The 18,579-nt window shown below is 37.7% G+C and overlaps 1 protein-coding gene across 2 annotated transcripts in view; it reads right to left on the bottom strand.

The window, feature by feature from the left end:
* Agps (alkyldihydroxyacetonephosphate synthase) overlaps nucleotides 1-18,579 on the bottom strand; it is a 467,281-nt gene that overhangs the window by 238,625 nt on the left and 210,077 nt on the right. For both annotated transcript variants that reach the window (XM_090377792.1, XM_090377793.1), the window contains one exon: nucleotides 6,023-6,202. In XM_090377792.1, coding sequence (XP_090233918.1) covers nucleotides 6,023-6,202 — 180 coding nt within the window. The remainder of the gene's footprint in view (nucleotides 1-6,022; nucleotides 6,203-18,579) is intronic.

The following is an 18,579-nucleotide window of genomic DNA, read 5'->3' as shown; positions in this document are numbered from 1 at the left end:
TCAAGCACATTCTCAGCAACCTGAAACACTGCCATCTTGTCTTCTGCCCACAAGCCCAACAAGTTGATTGGTCTCGAAATGAGATTATAAGTGCCAGATGCAGAATTTTTATGCTCCTCCAAACGGATAAGTTTATTTGGAAATTTTTACTGTCTTCTTGATTAACATATTAAATTGTGTTTGGCAAATAGATTAAATAGTCAGTCTTGGTCATCTTCATTTGCTTATTTCTTAAATTTAGCTAGTGATTTTGTAAGTTATGACCTGTACCACTATTGTATTGGTGATTTGGCAAGAATATTGTAGCACGTAACTAGTAATGCAGAGGAATAGAATAGTTTTAATTGTGATCACTTGTGCAACAAGATCAGAAATTGTAAATGCTACGGCATTTGCAATTTCTGCCAGACTGGAAAACTCCTTCCTTTTCCAGTTTAATACTGAAGCTCGGGACATTTGTCATTAAGTGTTTGTATTTTCTTCCAGATGAGTCTGATATCTGTGTCCTTGTTTATACTAGAGGAAAAGCTAATCCATGCATCTTTTTTCGCTTTCCTTCTTATTTAGCAGAACTTGGCTTTCATTCTTTTAAAACTAATTAGGTTACTGGTTGTGGGGAATTTGCGAAACAAATTCCAAGCTCTATTTTTTTCCTGTTTAGCGTATGTACAATCTGGATTCCACCAGTAATTACTGTGTTTGTGTTTCCCAGGCAAGGATTTTGGTACTGTAGAGTTGGCAGCTTGCAATATTTGATTAGTTATATGTTGTGTGACATAATCTAGGCTGGAGCTGGATTATTTCATCATCTAACTGAACGTTTGAAGAGTATTCATTCCAATGTGCGCTATGAACTTTCCAATTGGAGCAAACTGGCAAAGGGGAGTTTACCAGTTTTGCAGCTTGCAGAGAATTGGTAGACGATCACTATTTAGTGGATTTTCAAGGACAGACCACTCCATATTGGTACATATGGAGGGCGAGCAGATTGAAAGGTCTATTGCACTCGTGGATCATGTAGAAAAATGAATATAGGTAGGCTCACCAGTGTTCAAAAGGGTAAGTTGACAAACATCAAAAAGATTTTCTATTAGTTTACCTCTTTTGTCGATTGTTGGAGATCCCCACAGCGAATGATGAGCATTAAAGTCTCCGAGCAGATAGAAAGGAGGTGGTAGCTGGTCTATTAGATTTTCTCGATTATCTGAAGAGAATGAGGAATTTGGAGGAATATATATATAGATGCTATTGTGATAGTCATGCCAATTTCTGCATGCACTGCCACTACCTCAAAAGGAATCTGAAGAGCAACATGTTTCGATGGAATATTATTTCTAACAAGAACTGCCAAGTCTCCACAGGCCGGCAAGTCGATACTCCTATCTCTTCTGAAGATGGTATAATTTTTAATGATAGGACACACTTGTGGATTTAAATAGGTTTCTTGTAGGGATATACCTGTTGGTTCATAGCAGTTGATGAGATCATGCAAGTCATCTTTTACATTACGAAAGCCTCTACAATTCCACTAAAGGATTCTTTCCATTATGCATTCTTGTTAGTTGTTTTTGTTTCTGACTGCTTTTTGGTTGTAGCTAGTTTATACCTCTCTGTTTTTCCTTTGTCTTTCTTAGGATGTTGTTATTTGGTTTTTAGGAGCATTAGCAACTAAGGCCATATTGCTCCAGGGATTTGCGGTGGTCATTCCCTGACCTTTCCGCAACCTCCATATTTGGTGGTGACGGGCTCGAACCCCGGTCTAATCAAGAAGTGTGTGCTACGCACTGCTGCTCCTTCCCACCTGGCTACGGAGGCGCCGTCTTTCTTAGGAAAGAAGAGACATGTAGTATCCATCTCACTGGTTGCGTGAAGTTCTAAAATTCCATCATGTGAATTATTCTGTTGATCAATATCCATTTCGGTTGAAATCCGTGGTTGCATCATTGGGGTTTCTGTAACTTTTGGTTTCACTGTTGAAGGTACATTGCTAGAATGGAAATTAGAGTATTGCTGGCTTGTTCAGTTTTTTGTTGTGAAGGGCACTGTTTGGGAGAAGTGAGCATGGATCACACCCAATTGGCGATAGATGTATTAGGAGGAACTGTAATGTCTGTTTGAATACTTACTGACTGGACCTGTTTAGCAGCTGTGGCATATGTACGCTTTGGCTCCATTTTGATTATTTCTCTTCTTGCCTTTGAATAAGTGACTTTGTTCTCTACTTTATATTTCTGCATTTTTTCCCCCCTTGCTTCCATAGTTTGCATATTTTGGAGAAAGCTGAATGATTACCTTTACAATTTGAGCAATGAGGAGTGGTAGCATTGCAATCAGATTGGTTGTGCTACTTTGATCCTCAATTAGGACATATTGCCTCACCTCTGGGAGGCAATATGTCCTAATTGAGGACATATTGACATGAGGACACGCAGTCTGGGAGCATCCATATTTTTTGCACTTATAGCACCTGATTCAGTTTGGGATGTAAGATCAGACACAGCAATGAAGATAGCCTGCTTTGACAGATGTTGGTAAAATGGGAGAGCTAAAAGTAAGGATTATGCTCCTTGCTGGAACAAGAGTACCATCTTTACGAGTCATGATTTTCCTGGCTTGAATGACTCTTTGTTCTCATAGCTCTTTCACTATTTCCTCCTCTGATACGGTTAATAAGTCCCATTCTGCAATTACTCCCTTAGAGGAATTTAGGATGGCATGGGGAGTGACTTTTATTGGATGTCCGCTGAAAGTAGTCATATTTAATAACTTTGTAGAATGCTGGGATTTCATGGTCTCTACCAGAAGATCCTGAGACTGGAGTCTCCTTACTGATTTTGGTGAAGCTGCGGCAGCCTCTAAGCATTTCTGCACAAGGAATGGGGACAGTTTACTCAGTGGTGGGTCTGATGTAGAGTGCAGTATGGAGAATGCTGGTATCTCCTCTTGAGGATTTGTTTTCAACTCTCGAGTTGAGAAAAGTCATCATCAGTGTGATTTGTCGCTAGTTTTGAGCTCGAGGGCTCTAAAAGTGGAAATCTAAAAGTATTGTTATCCATCTTTTCTCCTTTCAGCCCTGGGAGACTGGATTTCTTCTCCAAGGTTACTGGCCCTGCCACGCAGTGCTGCCAGAGTGACCAAGTGGTGTAAAAGTTAGTATATTAGTTAAATGGAAAAAAGAAAGGAGATTTGCCTTTCTGAAACTTAGATTAGAAACTTAGAAGACAGCAATGACTCTTTTACTTATGTAAACTCTGGTCCACTTGATATCAATGGTTCGACTGTTGATGGTCCTGCTCAGATAGCTGAAAAACTGAATAAGTATTTTGCATCTACATTCATGCATGATGAACTCTGCAAGGAAGTGGAGGCCTGAAGTGTATCAATCTCTAACAGGGAGCTAAATGATTCTGTAATGACTGAGAGCAAAGTGGAGGAGAAATTGTTGAAGTTAAACCTAAGAAAGGCACTAGGGGTGAATGGGATCAATCTAGTTATATTAAAGGATGCAGCAAAGGAAGTAAGCAAACCCTTAGCCATAATTATGAAAGCATCCTTGGATTCAGGATAAGTATCCATGGACTGGAGATGCACAAATGTATCTTCAATGCACAAAGGGGGATCAAACAGTGACGAGTAATTACACACCTGTTAGTTTGACTTCTGTTCCAGGGAAAATAATGGAGTCACTGGTTAAAGAAGCATTGAATGAATCATCTAGAAAGAAGCATGTAATAAGTCTGGACTGCAGTTTCAGTTCAGACACAGCATGGGTTTGCTAAGGGGAAGTCTTGTCTGACTAATTTGATTGGATACTATGATGCGGTCACAAAGGAATTGGATGAAAATAATTTTGATGTCATATACTTGGATTTCAGGAATGCTTTTGACACTGTTACACATCTAAGACTATTGTACAAATTGGCACAATATGGCATTAAGGGAAAGTTGTGCTATGGATACACGGTTGGTTGAGTGGGAGAAGACAGAGAGCAGTAATCAATGGACACTGCTCTGCATGGACTAATGTTATTAGTGGAGTTCCCACAGGGTTCAGTGTTGTTTTCTATATTTATCAATGATAGTGATGAAGGTATATCGAGCTTAATGTCTACATTTGCAGACAATATGAAGGTTGGCAGGATTGTTAATGATAGTACACTACTGCAACAGGATCTGGAAAAGTTTCGCAGATGGGCTGAGAGGTGGCAACTTAAGTTTAACACTGACAAATGCAGAGTACTGCTATGGGTAGCGTAACCCCAGGGTAACGTACCAACTATGCTGTACAGTCAGTTATGCTATAACGTGGTATATGTGTTCCTAAAAATCTCCGCGTTATGGTATTTCGCGTATTAAAAACAACAGGGCTAATGGGAAAAATAGGGATAGGGGCAGAGCACTCAAAAAAAAAATAATAATAAATAAAAATGTTCAGTCTTGTAAGTAAAACACTAACAAAAGTTAGAAACCCACAACAAAATTGCTAACACAGGTTTAAATATCTTAAATTTCTAATAAATAAATAAACATTATAGTAAATATAGCACTTACCTAGACAAGATATGTTTTGCTTGATTAATATTTCTTCACTGACATTTTATTTTTTTTTTGGATTGTAAAATTTAAAACAGTAAAAAAGAAAAGCAATCAATAATGATGAACATGGTATGCACAAATGAGACAATTACTACCCATTTATAATTAGATTGCACCAACAGAAAAACCCAATAAACCGGAAAGTGCAAATTGTTTTATAGTAGTGACCTCCAGAAATGTGCTTCTCTGCTCATGTTATGCCGCCTCACAAAATTTCTGTTCGAACAGAGAAATGTGAGCTCCTGAAAACGTGAGTCAGCCTACAATATCTTGTGTTATCTTGTGAATACAGAGAATGACATTAGTGTCTCCCACCAATACAATCACAGTAAATGGAAACTATGGCTCTCACACATTTATCTGGTGGGATCTGGTGGTTAAGCTGGTCCCCTTAACCACCAGATCCCCCTTTCCAAATTTCCACAGTTTGCAGTGTATGGTTTTTAGCCTGGAATCTAGACTGACAGCACTGAATTCCAGTGATGCTAATCTGGGGGACCAGCATCATCATCATTGAAAGGTCCCCTCACCATGTATAGCGGCCCACATGATGGAGAATGATTAAAGAAAAATGCCTACTGTAACCAAAAAGTTCCAGTGTGTTATCACCCACCATGCCCACTTTATATTACCCAACTTGACTGCTTCTTATGTTAAGACCATCATGTGCTCCAAACTATCAGACTTACCAACCACGAAGCAGAGAATCACAAAAAAAGGGGTCTCTAAAATCATGGAAAATTCACTTAAAGGGGCACGAATTAGGAGAATGTGAAGATTACCTGACAAGGGTATTGCAATTGAGATGGAGTCTCTGGAAGATATTAGGACAAATGATCTCATAAAGAAATTGAGATTGAATACCACTGTTACTCTAAAGATGCTGAAAAATGTACAGCATGGGATGCTATCTGGATATTCTACAATCGACTAAGAGGTTAACACAGACATTTATTTAACCAATTAAGAAACTTGACAATGCTATCCAATCAATAAAATTGGGTCAACTGGTGTGGATACTGGATGTACTCTCTGCATTATCCTTTGGGAGCATGTCTACATTGGTTCCAAAACACATTTACACTTGTCCCAAAACATCACCTTGAGAGCTCAATTATCTTTACCTGTTCTTATTAATTCCTTTTATCTTAGTTTTGTACTTTTTGAATAGAAAATGTCATTGTGTGTGCGCATGCGAGTTCAAGTGATTTAGAGTTAAAAATGAAGTTGGTTCTATATTTAATGTCATAACATTTCAAATATCCTGATACAAACTTTTTGAATTTTAACTTAGCACAAATAATTATATACTATCAGGAGGAAAACTTAGTGTAACTATGGCTACCTTTATCTCTTTCTATGGACTTATGCATTTACCCCCCCCTCCCACACATACACACGCACAAATAAATAAATAAATAAATACCTGACAATTCTTTTCTATCACTCCAATAGGGGTTACCATTTTCACATGTATCAACATATCTTCAATGTTCCCATAAAGATTTTTCTTCATTCCTGATGCTCTTGTAGCAACCCATCCTCCTAATGAGCTGAATTCATATGAATCAGGTTCATGACCAGTGCATAAACCATATTCTGCTAACTAAAATTTAAAAGAAATTTTCATTTAAAATAAATACACAAAATAAGAGTGCATTAAACTTAAACAAAGGCATGAAAATTTACATATTCTAATCACACAATTCAATACTGTAAATTTATAATTATGTATTAGGTATTTTAATAAGATATTCCTTGTTTTTATTCATTTAGAATTATTATGACATTCTGAAAACAAAAATATATTTCTTTTGCTCAACCTAATCTAACAGAAAACAAACAGATTTTAATCTGAGACAGCAACCACAGAAAGCTAAAAGTAACTACAACCTGTGAAATTTATAAAAAAAAAAGTGAATGCAATTTGATAAATTAAATGGTATTAAGTAGTTATTTGATATTCTCGGTGGTCATCTTTTTGACGGGGTTGGATTGTGGTGGGGTTCAGTGTATTTTTCAAAATATCATGTAGTATTTAACTACTTATAGACACTAGTTTATTTTGACAGTCAAAACGTTCTTCATTTTAATGGTTAGTTGATTGTTCGCCTATGCTAAAGCATAACGTAAATACTTAAAATTTTATCTAGCTATAATTTAAAATCCCGATGCTTAGAGACTGGGGGACCTTTATTAATGAGAACAACCTTACTGTTCTATGTGTCAGGGTTGGAATCTGAGGAAATATAATTAAACTTAAAGGCAAGCTTAAAAGAAGTGATTTTTGGAAATTGTAGTGGCACTGAGATTGAATTTTGATAAATAAGCATAAATTAATAAAATTAGTGCTAACAAAGATACTGTGTTGGGGAGAGTAACAAAACAAATAGGAAATCCACTGTTAAAATTCAAGAGCTTGCCAAGATTGAGCCTTTTGTAAGTAATGATGAAGTAAATACAGTGAATGGGTTTTTTAATGAACATGTGGAAGACAGTGGAATTCTGATAGTAAGGGTTCCTTTTGATTATTTAAAAAAGTCTTAAAGTAAGGTAATAAGCTAAAGACTGAAGGGGGCCAAATTTGACAGTATTAAGCATCATGACACTCCTTCTGTCGAACAATGCAGTGCTGATTGGGCTATGGCTGTTTCTGGCAGGGCCTTGGAATGTGACTTGGATGTTGACAGCTCTGCCTTCAAGAAGGAGAACTCCTGAGAATTATATTATGACAAGAAGTAGTAAATGTGTTTGCTGTGATGAAGGAGAGAGTTCTATGGACACTCCTACTTTGATTAAGAGTAAATCTATTGTTTTGAGAGAAAGGAGGAGCAACAAACATAAGAAAAATCTGACTAATGTATTAAATGAAGTAGAAGTATTTAAGGATAACGATGAAGATATGAGACAAGTGAAGGAATATCGAAATGGAATTAAACATTGACAGTAAATATATGAATCCAGTTCAGGATATTGACAATTTTAATAATTCTGCCAACATTGACGCTGACAAATATCAGTATGCTTTACACGCTTCTGGATTATGAACCAGATTTAACAGATTCATAGTTGTTTGATAGAGATGGACTGAATAACCAAAATAAGCAGAAACAAGTGCTTAACGATTTCCGTAATGAGCCAATCAATGTTGTCATGACATGTATGAGAAGAATGTTAGAGGAATTTTTATTTGCTAAAGAACATGGAATAAATAATGATGCTATCTCTCAAATATTGGCTAGTGGGGTTATCTGGAAAGTCTGGCCTTGAAATTGGGAATAGAATAGATAATGAACACTTGAAAGAGAGAAATAGATGTTCAGAGAAGACATTAACTGAATACATTGCAATAATTACAGGTTTTTAGGTGTACTGGTAAGCTATACAGTGAGGTTGTTAAAAATGGAAACAGTAAGGATTACATAACTAATTATGATAGTCATGCAAAGCAGAATAATGGGCTTAGAAATAATGTTAGTTCACATAATGTATTTCTGATGAGGCCTGAGCATGATTCTAAACTTAAGTCTAGCATGGATGTAGAAAAAGTCGTCTCTAAAATCACGGAAAATTCACTTAAAGGGGCACGAATTAGGAGAATGTGAAGACTACCTGACAAGGGTATTGTGATTGAGATGGAGTCTAACAAGGAGACTGAGGATATTAGGACAAATGATCTCATAAAGAAATTGAAATTGAATATCACTAAGCCTAAGAAACCTGGTTTAAAAATAATATTATATGATGTAATTAAAGACATAAATAAAGAGGATCTACTTAATGAGGTATATGAAAGAAGCCTAATACATATGGGTCTATGCAGAGATGTCAGTGATAAGGTGAAAATATGTTTTTCTAATGAAAACAAAAACGGATGTTTATTGGATTGATGTCCTTCAGATGTAAACAATTTCATTTGGTTACTATTTGTCATCATTATCAGAGGTACGGGCACATTTCTAAGACATGTAGAAGTGATAGACTGGTTGCAGTCATTGTGCTGTGACGGGTCATAATTTTAAATTCTGTAAAAATTAAAACAAACCTCAGTGTTGTTCCAATTGTAGTGCAAAAACTACGTCTGTTGCTCATTCAGTTAGAGATAAGAAGTGTCCTGAATACATATTTGCAATGAAGGTTACTAAGGAAAGAATGTATTCTGCACTTTACAGTAATGAGCAATAACACTCTTACCCACAGAAATAATATGTACAGCGAACTCAAGGTTCTCTAAATTAATGCACAGCGTGCAAGATCTGTAGCAGATGAAGTAAAATTAGTTTGTAAACATGAAAGCATTGACATTGTCTGTGTTCAGGAACCTTATGTTTATAGAGGTCAGCTAACTGGATATCCTAACTCTATTAGAATTGTCTCAAAGAAGTGTGACAAACTAAGGGCCGCTATACTAATTTTCAGCTCTGATCTGGTTGTGACCAGGACTGATTCCTTATGTGCATTGCATGCAGTCTGTGTTGGTATTGAAGCTAGTTGGGGAAAATTTTTCATTATATCTATCTATGTACTGTCAGCCTGATGCAGACCTTCATTGCTCTCTTAGCTATTTGGAAGAGGCATTATTCAGATTGAAATCCAGAAAGATTATCTGTCTGGATTCAAATGCTAAAAATCTTTTATGGCATTCTAGATTTATGAATGCCAGAGGCAGGTTATTGGAAGAGCTGATATTCTCATCTAAACTTGAGATCATTAATAAGCCTGGTAATGAACCGACGTTTTGGACTATTAATGGTGAGTCTAACATAGATGTAACGTTAGCCAATAGTACGCCCTTCAATTTCATATCTAATTGGCAAGTTAAACCAGATTGGATTAACAGCGATCACAGTGTGATTACTTTCAACTTAGACTGTGCTATAAGCAGATTATTGAGCCTCGTTTGTTATTACAACTTCGAAGATTTGCGATTAAGCACACTGACTGGGGCAAGTTTGACAGATTTGTCAGGACAATTTTTGGTGAAATGTTGTTAGCTGAGTTGAATAGGATTAATGCATTTGATTTGGTTCAATTATTATAACAGAAGTTATTTGATGCCTCGAGGGAATCAATGAAATTAAAGCAAAGTAAACATGCTCTGGTGCAACGGTGGTCCTCTGATTTTACAGATCTCCGGAAGAAAGTAAAGGTGTGTAAGAAGTTCCAATGTCAGAAATTGTGGGATAATAAAGAATCTACTGCTAGGTTGAAAACTGAGTTGAAATTGATCAAAAGAAAATAAACCCGTTTAATAGCTAAAAGGAAATTTAATGCAGGGAAAAACTTAGTGAAAACAGCTGGTAATGAGGATCCATGGGGTATTGTTTATAAGTTGCGTTTGCACAAATTAAGATCATCTGGGGGATGTGATAAGTTCTATGCATTGTGGAGACTCTGAAACTGTAGATTGGCTCGGCAATATTAATGTTATACTTGATCACCTAGTCAATGGATCTCATCATCATATGGAAGATGTGGAGCATTCTGATAGTACTGATCAGTTAGATTGTGGTTGTGTTAGTGACATTCAAGAGGAACCATTTTCAATGGAAGATTTTAATTCAGCTGTTAACAAAATTTGCACTAACAGGTGTCCTAGTTATGGATCTCATTGAAGAGGAAGTTAAGCATTTCTTCAAACTGTTTCTGGAGCATCTTCTTCTGGTTTTCAACTAATGCCTGCTTGAACGAATTTTTCCCTCACTTTGGACGCATGCACTTCTTAAGATCATTTTGAAGTTACGCGAAAAGCCTAAAACTGAGCCCTCTTCTTATCATCCAATTGTGTTCCTTCCAGGTTTGGGCAAGGTCTATGAATGCATGTTTCACAGCAAATATTGCAATATATGCAAGAAAATTTGGGATTCTCAAATAAAAAAATATGGCTTTACTCCTGGTGGTGGTAGTACAGAGGATGCTTTAAAATATTTCAATAAATTGATTTGAGATTCAAATGCAAAATATATTCTTGGCATTTTTGTTGATTTTGAAGGAGCTATGATAATATCTCTTGGGACAGTGTGTTATTGATGCTTCGTCTTGCAAAAAAAAATGCTCCCATCAGCTTTATAGTGTCATAGTGGATTATTTTAGGGAAAGATCTTTTACGGTAAAGTCTAGTTGAAATTTGGTGACTAGACCTGTCATTCGAGGAAGATGCCACAAGGATCTGTTTTTGGGCCACTAATGTGAAAAATTGGTATTAGAGAACTGGTTATAAAAGGAACAGTCATGTTCGTATGGTTGCATATGTGGATGATCTGGAAATATTAGTTGAAGACTCTTCGTGGCTACAAATTGAATCTAATGAAATAATGAAAGATCTGAATGCTTGATGTAACTTCCATAAATTAACAATATCCAGGTCAAAAACAAAAATATTATTGCTAAAGGGGAACCTATCTGTTCATAGAGAACCTCATGTGCCGATTGGTTGTGAAAGCTTCAAGTCCGTTAAGAATATTAAATATCTTAAATTATGTATATAAAGTGCTTAGCATCATAATACACAGCCATTTCTGAATAAACAGAAAATTTTTAAGGTGGCATCGTTTTAGGTTATATCTCATATTGTGAATGCCTTCACAACGAGTTGCCATGATATTGCACTACTTCGAATAAGTAACGCTTCACCTAAGGAGAAGACTAGTGTTACTTATTCTCAGATAGGTACCACCACCCAGACAGCACTGTTTCAGGGCTATTTGGCCCTTCGTCAGTGAGTGGGTAGGTACCCAAGTGATGCAATGATGGCAAAAACAGTTATGAAGTATAACTCCACAATATGAGAGATGCCTGATGGTGTATGATGTATTTAGACTAAGGCGCATTTAGGGCTAGAGCCTCAAGCTGCGAACAAATTTAGACTATGTATATAAAGTGCTTAGCATCATAATACACAGCCATTTCTGAATAAACAGAAAATTTTTAAGGTGGCATCGTTTTAGGTTATATCTCATATTGTGAATGCCTTCACAACGAGTTGCCATGATATTGCACTACTTCGAATAAGTAACGCTTCACCTAAGGAGAAGACTAGTGTTACTTATTCTCAGATAGGTACCACCACCCAGACAGCACTGTTTCAGGGCTATTTGGCCCTTCGTCAGTGAGTGGGTAGGTACCCAAGTGATGCAATGATGGCAAAAACAGTTATGAAGTATAACTCCACAATATGAGAGATGCCTGATGGTGTATGATGTATTTAGACTAAGGCGCATTTAGGGCTAGAGCCTCAAGCTGCGAACAAATTTAGACTATGTATATAAAGTGCTTAGCATCATAATACACAGCCATTTCTGAATAAACAGAAAATTTTTAAGGTGGCATCGAAGGGCCAAAGACGAAGGGCCAAATAGCCCTGAAACAGTGCTGTCTGGGTGGTGGTACCTATCTGAGAATAAGTAACACTAGTCTTCTCCTTAGGTGAAGCGTTACTTATTCGAAGTAGTGCAATATCATGGCAACTCGTTGTGAAGGCATTCACAATATGAGATATAACCTAAAACGATGCCACCTTAAAAATTTTCTGTTTATTCAGAAATGGCTGTGTATTATGATGCTAAGCACTTTATATACATAGTCTAAATTTGTTCGCAGCTTGAGGCTCTAGCCCTAAATGCGCCTTAGTCTAAATACATCATACACCATCAGGCATCTCTCATATTGTGGAGTTATACTTCATAACTGTTTTTGCCATCATTGCATCACTTGGGTACCTACCCACTCACTGACGAAGGGCCAAATAGCCCTGAAACAGTGCTGTCTGGGTGGTGGTACCTATCTGAGAATAAGTAACACTAGTCTTCTCCTTAGGTGAAGCGTTACTTATTCGAAGTAGTGCAATATCATGGCAACTCGTTGTGAAGGCATTCACAATATGAGATATAACCTAAAACGATGCCACCTTAAAAATTTTCTGTTTATTCAGAAATGGCTGTGTATTATGATGCTAAGCACTTTATATACATAGTCTAAATTTGTTCGCAGCTTGAGGCTCTAGCCCTAAATGCGCCTTAGTCTAAATACATCATACACCATCAGGCATCTCTCATATTGTGGAGTTATACTTCATAACTGTTTTTGCCATCATTGCATCACTTGGGTACCTACCCACTCACTGACGAAGGGCCAAATAGCCCTGAAACAGTGCTGTCTGGGTGGTGGTACCTACCTGAGAATAAGTAACACTAGTCTTCTCCTTAGGTGAAGCGTTACTTATTCGAAGTAGTGCAATATCATGGCAACTCGTTGTGAAGGCATTCACAATATGAGATATAACCTAAAACGATGCCACCTTAAAAATTTTCTGTTTATTTAGAAATGGCTGTGTATTATGATGCTAAGCACTTTATATACATAGTCTAAATTTGTTCGCAGCTTGAGGCTCTAGCCCTAAATGCGCCTTAGTCTAAATATCTTAAATATAAATATCATTGACAGAGGTCTTATATTTGACACACATATCAATTTTTTATCTGAAAAGGTTGCAAAATTTGTTAACATGATAGCAAGAATTACTAGGAAGGAATGGGGTATTAGAGGCAGGGAACTATCTCTTCTTTATGACTGTGTTTTCCTTCCTATTGATATATAAGAAAACTGTATTCCATTCAGAGGATGATGCTCCTGAAGATGGCCCTAGTTTGTAGAGTTGTCTCCACTGATGTGCTACAGATCGTCACAAGGAAAATACCAACCGACCTCTTTTTGATTTACAAAGTAATGACTTTCAACATTTGGCATGGAACTCCTTTTATTATTCATGATCTTGAGTTGGATTTGGCTAATGATCTTAAGAATGAGGCCAAGCGAATCAGATATCTTAATGACTCTTTGGAATCATAGATGGGCTAACTCAAATAAAGAAAGAACTCATAGGTTCTTTCCTTCTGTTGTTGATGTTCCACCAGAAAAATGGTTTATGCCTAATCTACAAACTATGTTTTTATTAACCAGTCATGGCTCATTTTTAGCAAATCTGAATCATCTGAGTGTTTCGGAAAGGTCACAGCGTCACTGCACGGCTCTGGAGATATTGAGTCATGTTTTTTATTATTGTCCTGAGTACTTGGATCTCAGAAATGAATTTTTATTTGCTAGTCCCAATCTTGCTCACCGACTGAGTGCGATGAGGCTCAATTAATTAAAACTGAGGAAGACTTCCAGGCTTTTCAAAAATTGTTCAAGAAAAATTCCAGAGAAGATTAGTACTGCTTGAATTTGAGGAAAGAACAGTAGAAGGCTCATAGACTATTGACATGAATTCTGTGAAACAGTTAAAGATGCTAAAATAAATAGTGTAACTGACCTGGTAGTTAATGATGTCATATGGCTCATTGTGCCACGTGCTTGTCCTATGGTTCCTTGCACCACAATTTATATTTCTGTATATCATATGGTAGGCCATGGCATACCACCACATTATCTGATGCCACAGAGACCATAACAAAATCAACTCCAAAAACTGCTGTTAAGGGAAGACCTGCAACTAGGTGAAAGGATGGGATCAGTGAACTTTTGGGCATGACATTTTGCAATGCCGCTCGTATAGCATATGATCAATGCAGTTGGAGGATTTTGTTGGTGGCCACAACAGCTCCTCAGGGAACTATGTGACTGGAAGAAGGAGATATCATATGAATGTGTATATTACCTGTATATAATATACAGTAAACCCCCGCTATTCGCGGTATCTGTATTCGCGGTTTCGCGATCGCCGATTTAATATAAAATGAAACCTAAAAAATGTGAATTTTAAAGCGCCGTGAATATTTTCCGCCATAAAAAAACATGGGCGTGGCTAAAATTATCTTTCCCGGTCAAAACAGCGCTCAGTGGGTGGGGGGGGGTGACAAAATCGCGAGCGTGGATGTTTCTTGCTAATCCTTGTTATGTGTTATGCGCTTGTTATGGAAGGTTTCGTCGTTTGCTTTTAATTTATACGCTTATAAATTGAATAAATTTATAAATTGATATGCTTACAAAAGTGATAAATCTACCGTTTTGCAGTGTAAAACAGACTTTTTCGAGTGTGTTAACGGAAGAAAGTGACTTGATTGTGGACAAGTTCTTTCTAACCCCTACAAAAATATGACTACGAATAACAAGAGAAATGTGAAAATATCAAAGAAGGTGATGACATTAGCGAATAAAATTGAGTTATTAGACAATTTCTAATGGTGAAAGTGTCTCCTCAGTGGCAAAACATTATAAAATCAATGAGTCAACGGTACGATCAATCAAAAAATCGGAAGAAAAAATCCGCCGTAGTGTCCATGAAAACGCGCTAATTGCTTCAAAAATTTGCTTTGTAACTCGTGATGTTAAATTAGAAAAAAATGGAAAAGGCTTTAAATCTGTGGATAGAAGACCGAACTCAAAATAAAATTCCGTTAAATTCACTCATCATTCGTGAAAACGCAAAACTCCTTATCAACGCTTTAGCGAAACTGGTGATAGCACTGGCGGGATAGATTTTTTAGCTAGCAAAGACACTGGTTTGAAAGATTTGTTTGAAATTTCTAATAAATATTACATTTAATATTAAATTGTTTCTTATTTTCATTTCGATGCCATATGCTTGCATTTCACTATGTACTGTCTATGTACATAGTCATATTATGAAGGTACATATAATAAATACATAGACAAAATTTTAGACTAGTTTTTCTTATATACTTTGGAACGGAACCCCTTTATTACTATGGGAGCCATAACTCAGTATTCGCGTTTTCGGCATTCGCAGCATTTCTCAGGAACGTAACCACCGCGAATAGCGGGGGTTTACTGTATATGTATATAGCGGAGTTGTAAGTTTCTGGCTAGGGACCACTTGCTAATAAAAATAGAAAAAAAAAAAAAAAAAAAAAAAAGTACAATAAAATCAGAGGGACAGTTCAATCAAGTACTTTATTGGGTAGCAGAGTTAGTTAGCTCGTGGGTTTTACTTTGGTTTTAGTGTCTTTTGGATGTCCCCCCCCCCTCATGAAAATATGTGTGTTAATCATGAAGAAGCTGACAGAGGGTTGAGTGGAGAAAACTGATTTCTTCTTGGCTATGGTCATTTACCTTCTAAACATTAACGATGGTATAATGGCTGCCTAAGATATCCGTTGTTTTTAACTCTCAGCTTGTCACTTTATCCAGATTCTTGTCTTTTCCCATTAATTGGGTTTGTTTGTTTGTTTGTTTGGGTTTTTTTGGCGCATTAGCAACTATGGCTATAATGCGCCAAGACTAGGTAATATTTTAAAAAAATTTAAAATTAAACTCTCGGTGACCTAATTAATTAGGCCACCATGTCCAGATCTAATAATAAATATATAAAAAAGATAAATCAATAAAAGATATAACAATAACATATAAATTTTAAATACTATTAAAAACATTTATTGCTTTCAAAAAGCTAAAAATAGCAGACACATTGTCATTGTCAGATAAAATCTGACTGAGTGTATACGGCTCAGTCAGATGATTAAAGGCGGTAAAACGGATATTGCTAAAATCTGGACATTCAACTAAAAGGTGTCTAATAGATAAAATTGTGCCACAGGACTCACACATAGGAGGGTCATCAGCCCTCAGCAAAAGCGAATGTGTCAAATGACTATGTCCTATGCGGGTCCGGGCGAGAACAACTTCCTCCTTACGACTCCTGCGCAGACTAGACTGCCACGGTTCAATTAAAGGCTTTATAAGATATAATTTATTCGCAGTCTGTCTATTCCACGAATCCTGCCATTGGGAGTGTATCTTTTCGTGTATTATTCGCCTGTAGTCTGTATAAGGGACTGACAGGCAGCAATTATTATTGGGAATTGCTGATTTGGCTGCGGTGTCAGCCAAATCATTTCCCCTAATCCCAATGTGGCTCGGGATCCAGCAGAAGCGGATATCATATTCACGATCATGGAGAAAGTGAATCTTCTGCTGGATACTAGACAGAGCTGGATGAGGATTATACCTCACAGATATTAAAGCCTGTAACACACTGAGAGAATCAGAATATAAAATGAACCGTTGGTATTGGCATTCACTAATGTGATCCAAGGCTAACTCTATAGCATGCAGCTCTGCAGTAAATATACTGCATTCAGAGGGAATCTGCTCCGATGTAGTGCTGTCTGTAAAGACAGCAGCAGATCCCACATATGATTCCGACTTCGAGCCGTCTGTGTAAACTGGCGCAAAGTCAGAATGTTCAGCTCTGTATGCTGAATGAAGCTGCAGGTAAACCGATGATGGAGTGTCCGACTTTCCCCAATTTCTGAGGGACAAGTCACATATTGGAATATGAGCATGCCAGGGTGGAAGGGGTTGCTTCGGTGTTTGGGCAACCTTGTCTACCTTGATATCAAGTTCTACGAGTAGCTCTTGGAAACGAATACCAAAAGGACGATTAGCAGTCTTACGGGTGTTGTACAAATTTTCCCATCGTGGCTCAAAAACGGATAGCCACGTAGGATGGTCTGGCAGGGATTTCAGTTTAAAAGCATAGTTTAGAGACAACTGCTTACGTTGAAGCGATAACGGTGGTTCGTTTGCTTCGACGTATAAACTCTGGACAGGAGATGTTCTATATGCTCCAGTAGCGATACGAAGAGCCTGGTGATGGATAGGATCCAGCCATCGAAGGGCACTGTCTCTGGCTGAAGAATATACCTGGGACCCATAGTCAAGTTTGGATCGCACAAGTGCACGGTAAAGCCGAAGAAGCGTGCATCGGTCTGCTCCCCAAGATGTAGAGGAGAGCGAGCGGAGAATATTAAGCCCGCGTGTGCACTTTGTGCGAAGTTGACGGATGTGGTTCAGAAAGGTCAACTTTTTATCAAATACGAGTCCCAAGAATTTTGTGTCCGCTGCTACTGGAATACCATTTTGTCCGAGCATTAATTCAGGTTCAGGATGAAGATTACGCTTGCGACAAAAGTGTAAGCAAACGGTCTTCTCCGGCGAGAACCTGAAGCCATTAGCAAGTGCCCAGGAATTCAGACTATCAATGGCTTTCTGCAGTTGTCTTTCAATAACCCTCATGTTGCATGACTGACAAAAAATGCTAAAGTCATCAACATAGAGGGCACTGTTTACAGTTGGAGGAAGTTGTTCTGTGATGGAATTTATTTTGATGGCGAAAAGCGTGACACTTAATACTGATCCTTGTGGTACTCCCTCCTCTTGGCTGAAGGAACGAGAGAGTGAGGATCCCACACGAACTTGGAAAGATCGATTGGCTAAAAAGTTTTTAATAAAAATAGGGAGTTGCCCCCTAAGACCAAGGCTATGCAGATCTTTTAAAATGCCAAATCTCCAAGTTGTGTCATACGCTTTCTCCATATCAAAGAACACCGACACCAAGTGTTCGCGTTTTAGGAAAGCATCCCGGATGGATGTTTCCAATCTAATAAGGTGGTCCAAGGTGGACCGGTTCCTTCGGAAGCCGCACTGGATGTTGGAGAGAAGGTTATTTGATTCTAAGTACCATATTAAACGAGAATTAACCATTCTCTCCAGGATTTTGCACAGACAGCTAGTCAGAGCAATAGGACGATAATTGGTGGTGACTTTTGGATCCTTTCCTGGCTTAGGAAAAGCAAGGACGATTGCCTTCCGCCAGGAGTCCGGAAACTGCCCTTCAATAAAGATTCTGTTATATAGAAGGAGCAGATAATCCATAGATTTTGGTGAAAGACGTTTAATCATTTCATAATGGATGCCATCTGGTCCAACAGCACTTGCATTAGAAAGAGTGAGGGCTCTTTTCAGTTCCTGCATAGTGAATGCCCCGTTGTAGGGATAGAGGCCCTTGGACTTGAAATTAAGTGCCTGATTTTCGATTTTATGTTTCAGGACCAGGAACTCTGGGGAATACGAAGATGTTGCGGAGATGTTAGAGAATGTTTCCCCAAGAGAATTGGCTATTGCAATTGGATCTGCAATAGCGCATCCATTGTAATCTAGGATTGAAGAAGGGTGGGATGTATA

The sequence above is a fragment of the Mastigoproctus giganteus genome, chromosome 7, assembly GCF_048544385.1.
Source record: "Mastigoproctus giganteus isolate SK-2022 chromosome 7, ASM4854438v1, whole genome shotgun sequence".
Classification (NCBI taxonomy): Eukaryota; Metazoa; Arthropoda; class Arachnida; order Uropygi; family Thelyphonidae; genus Mastigoproctus; species Mastigoproctus giganteus.
Note: the sequence above shows the minus strand (reverse complement) of the source record. Positions and strands in the feature narration are given on the sequence as shown.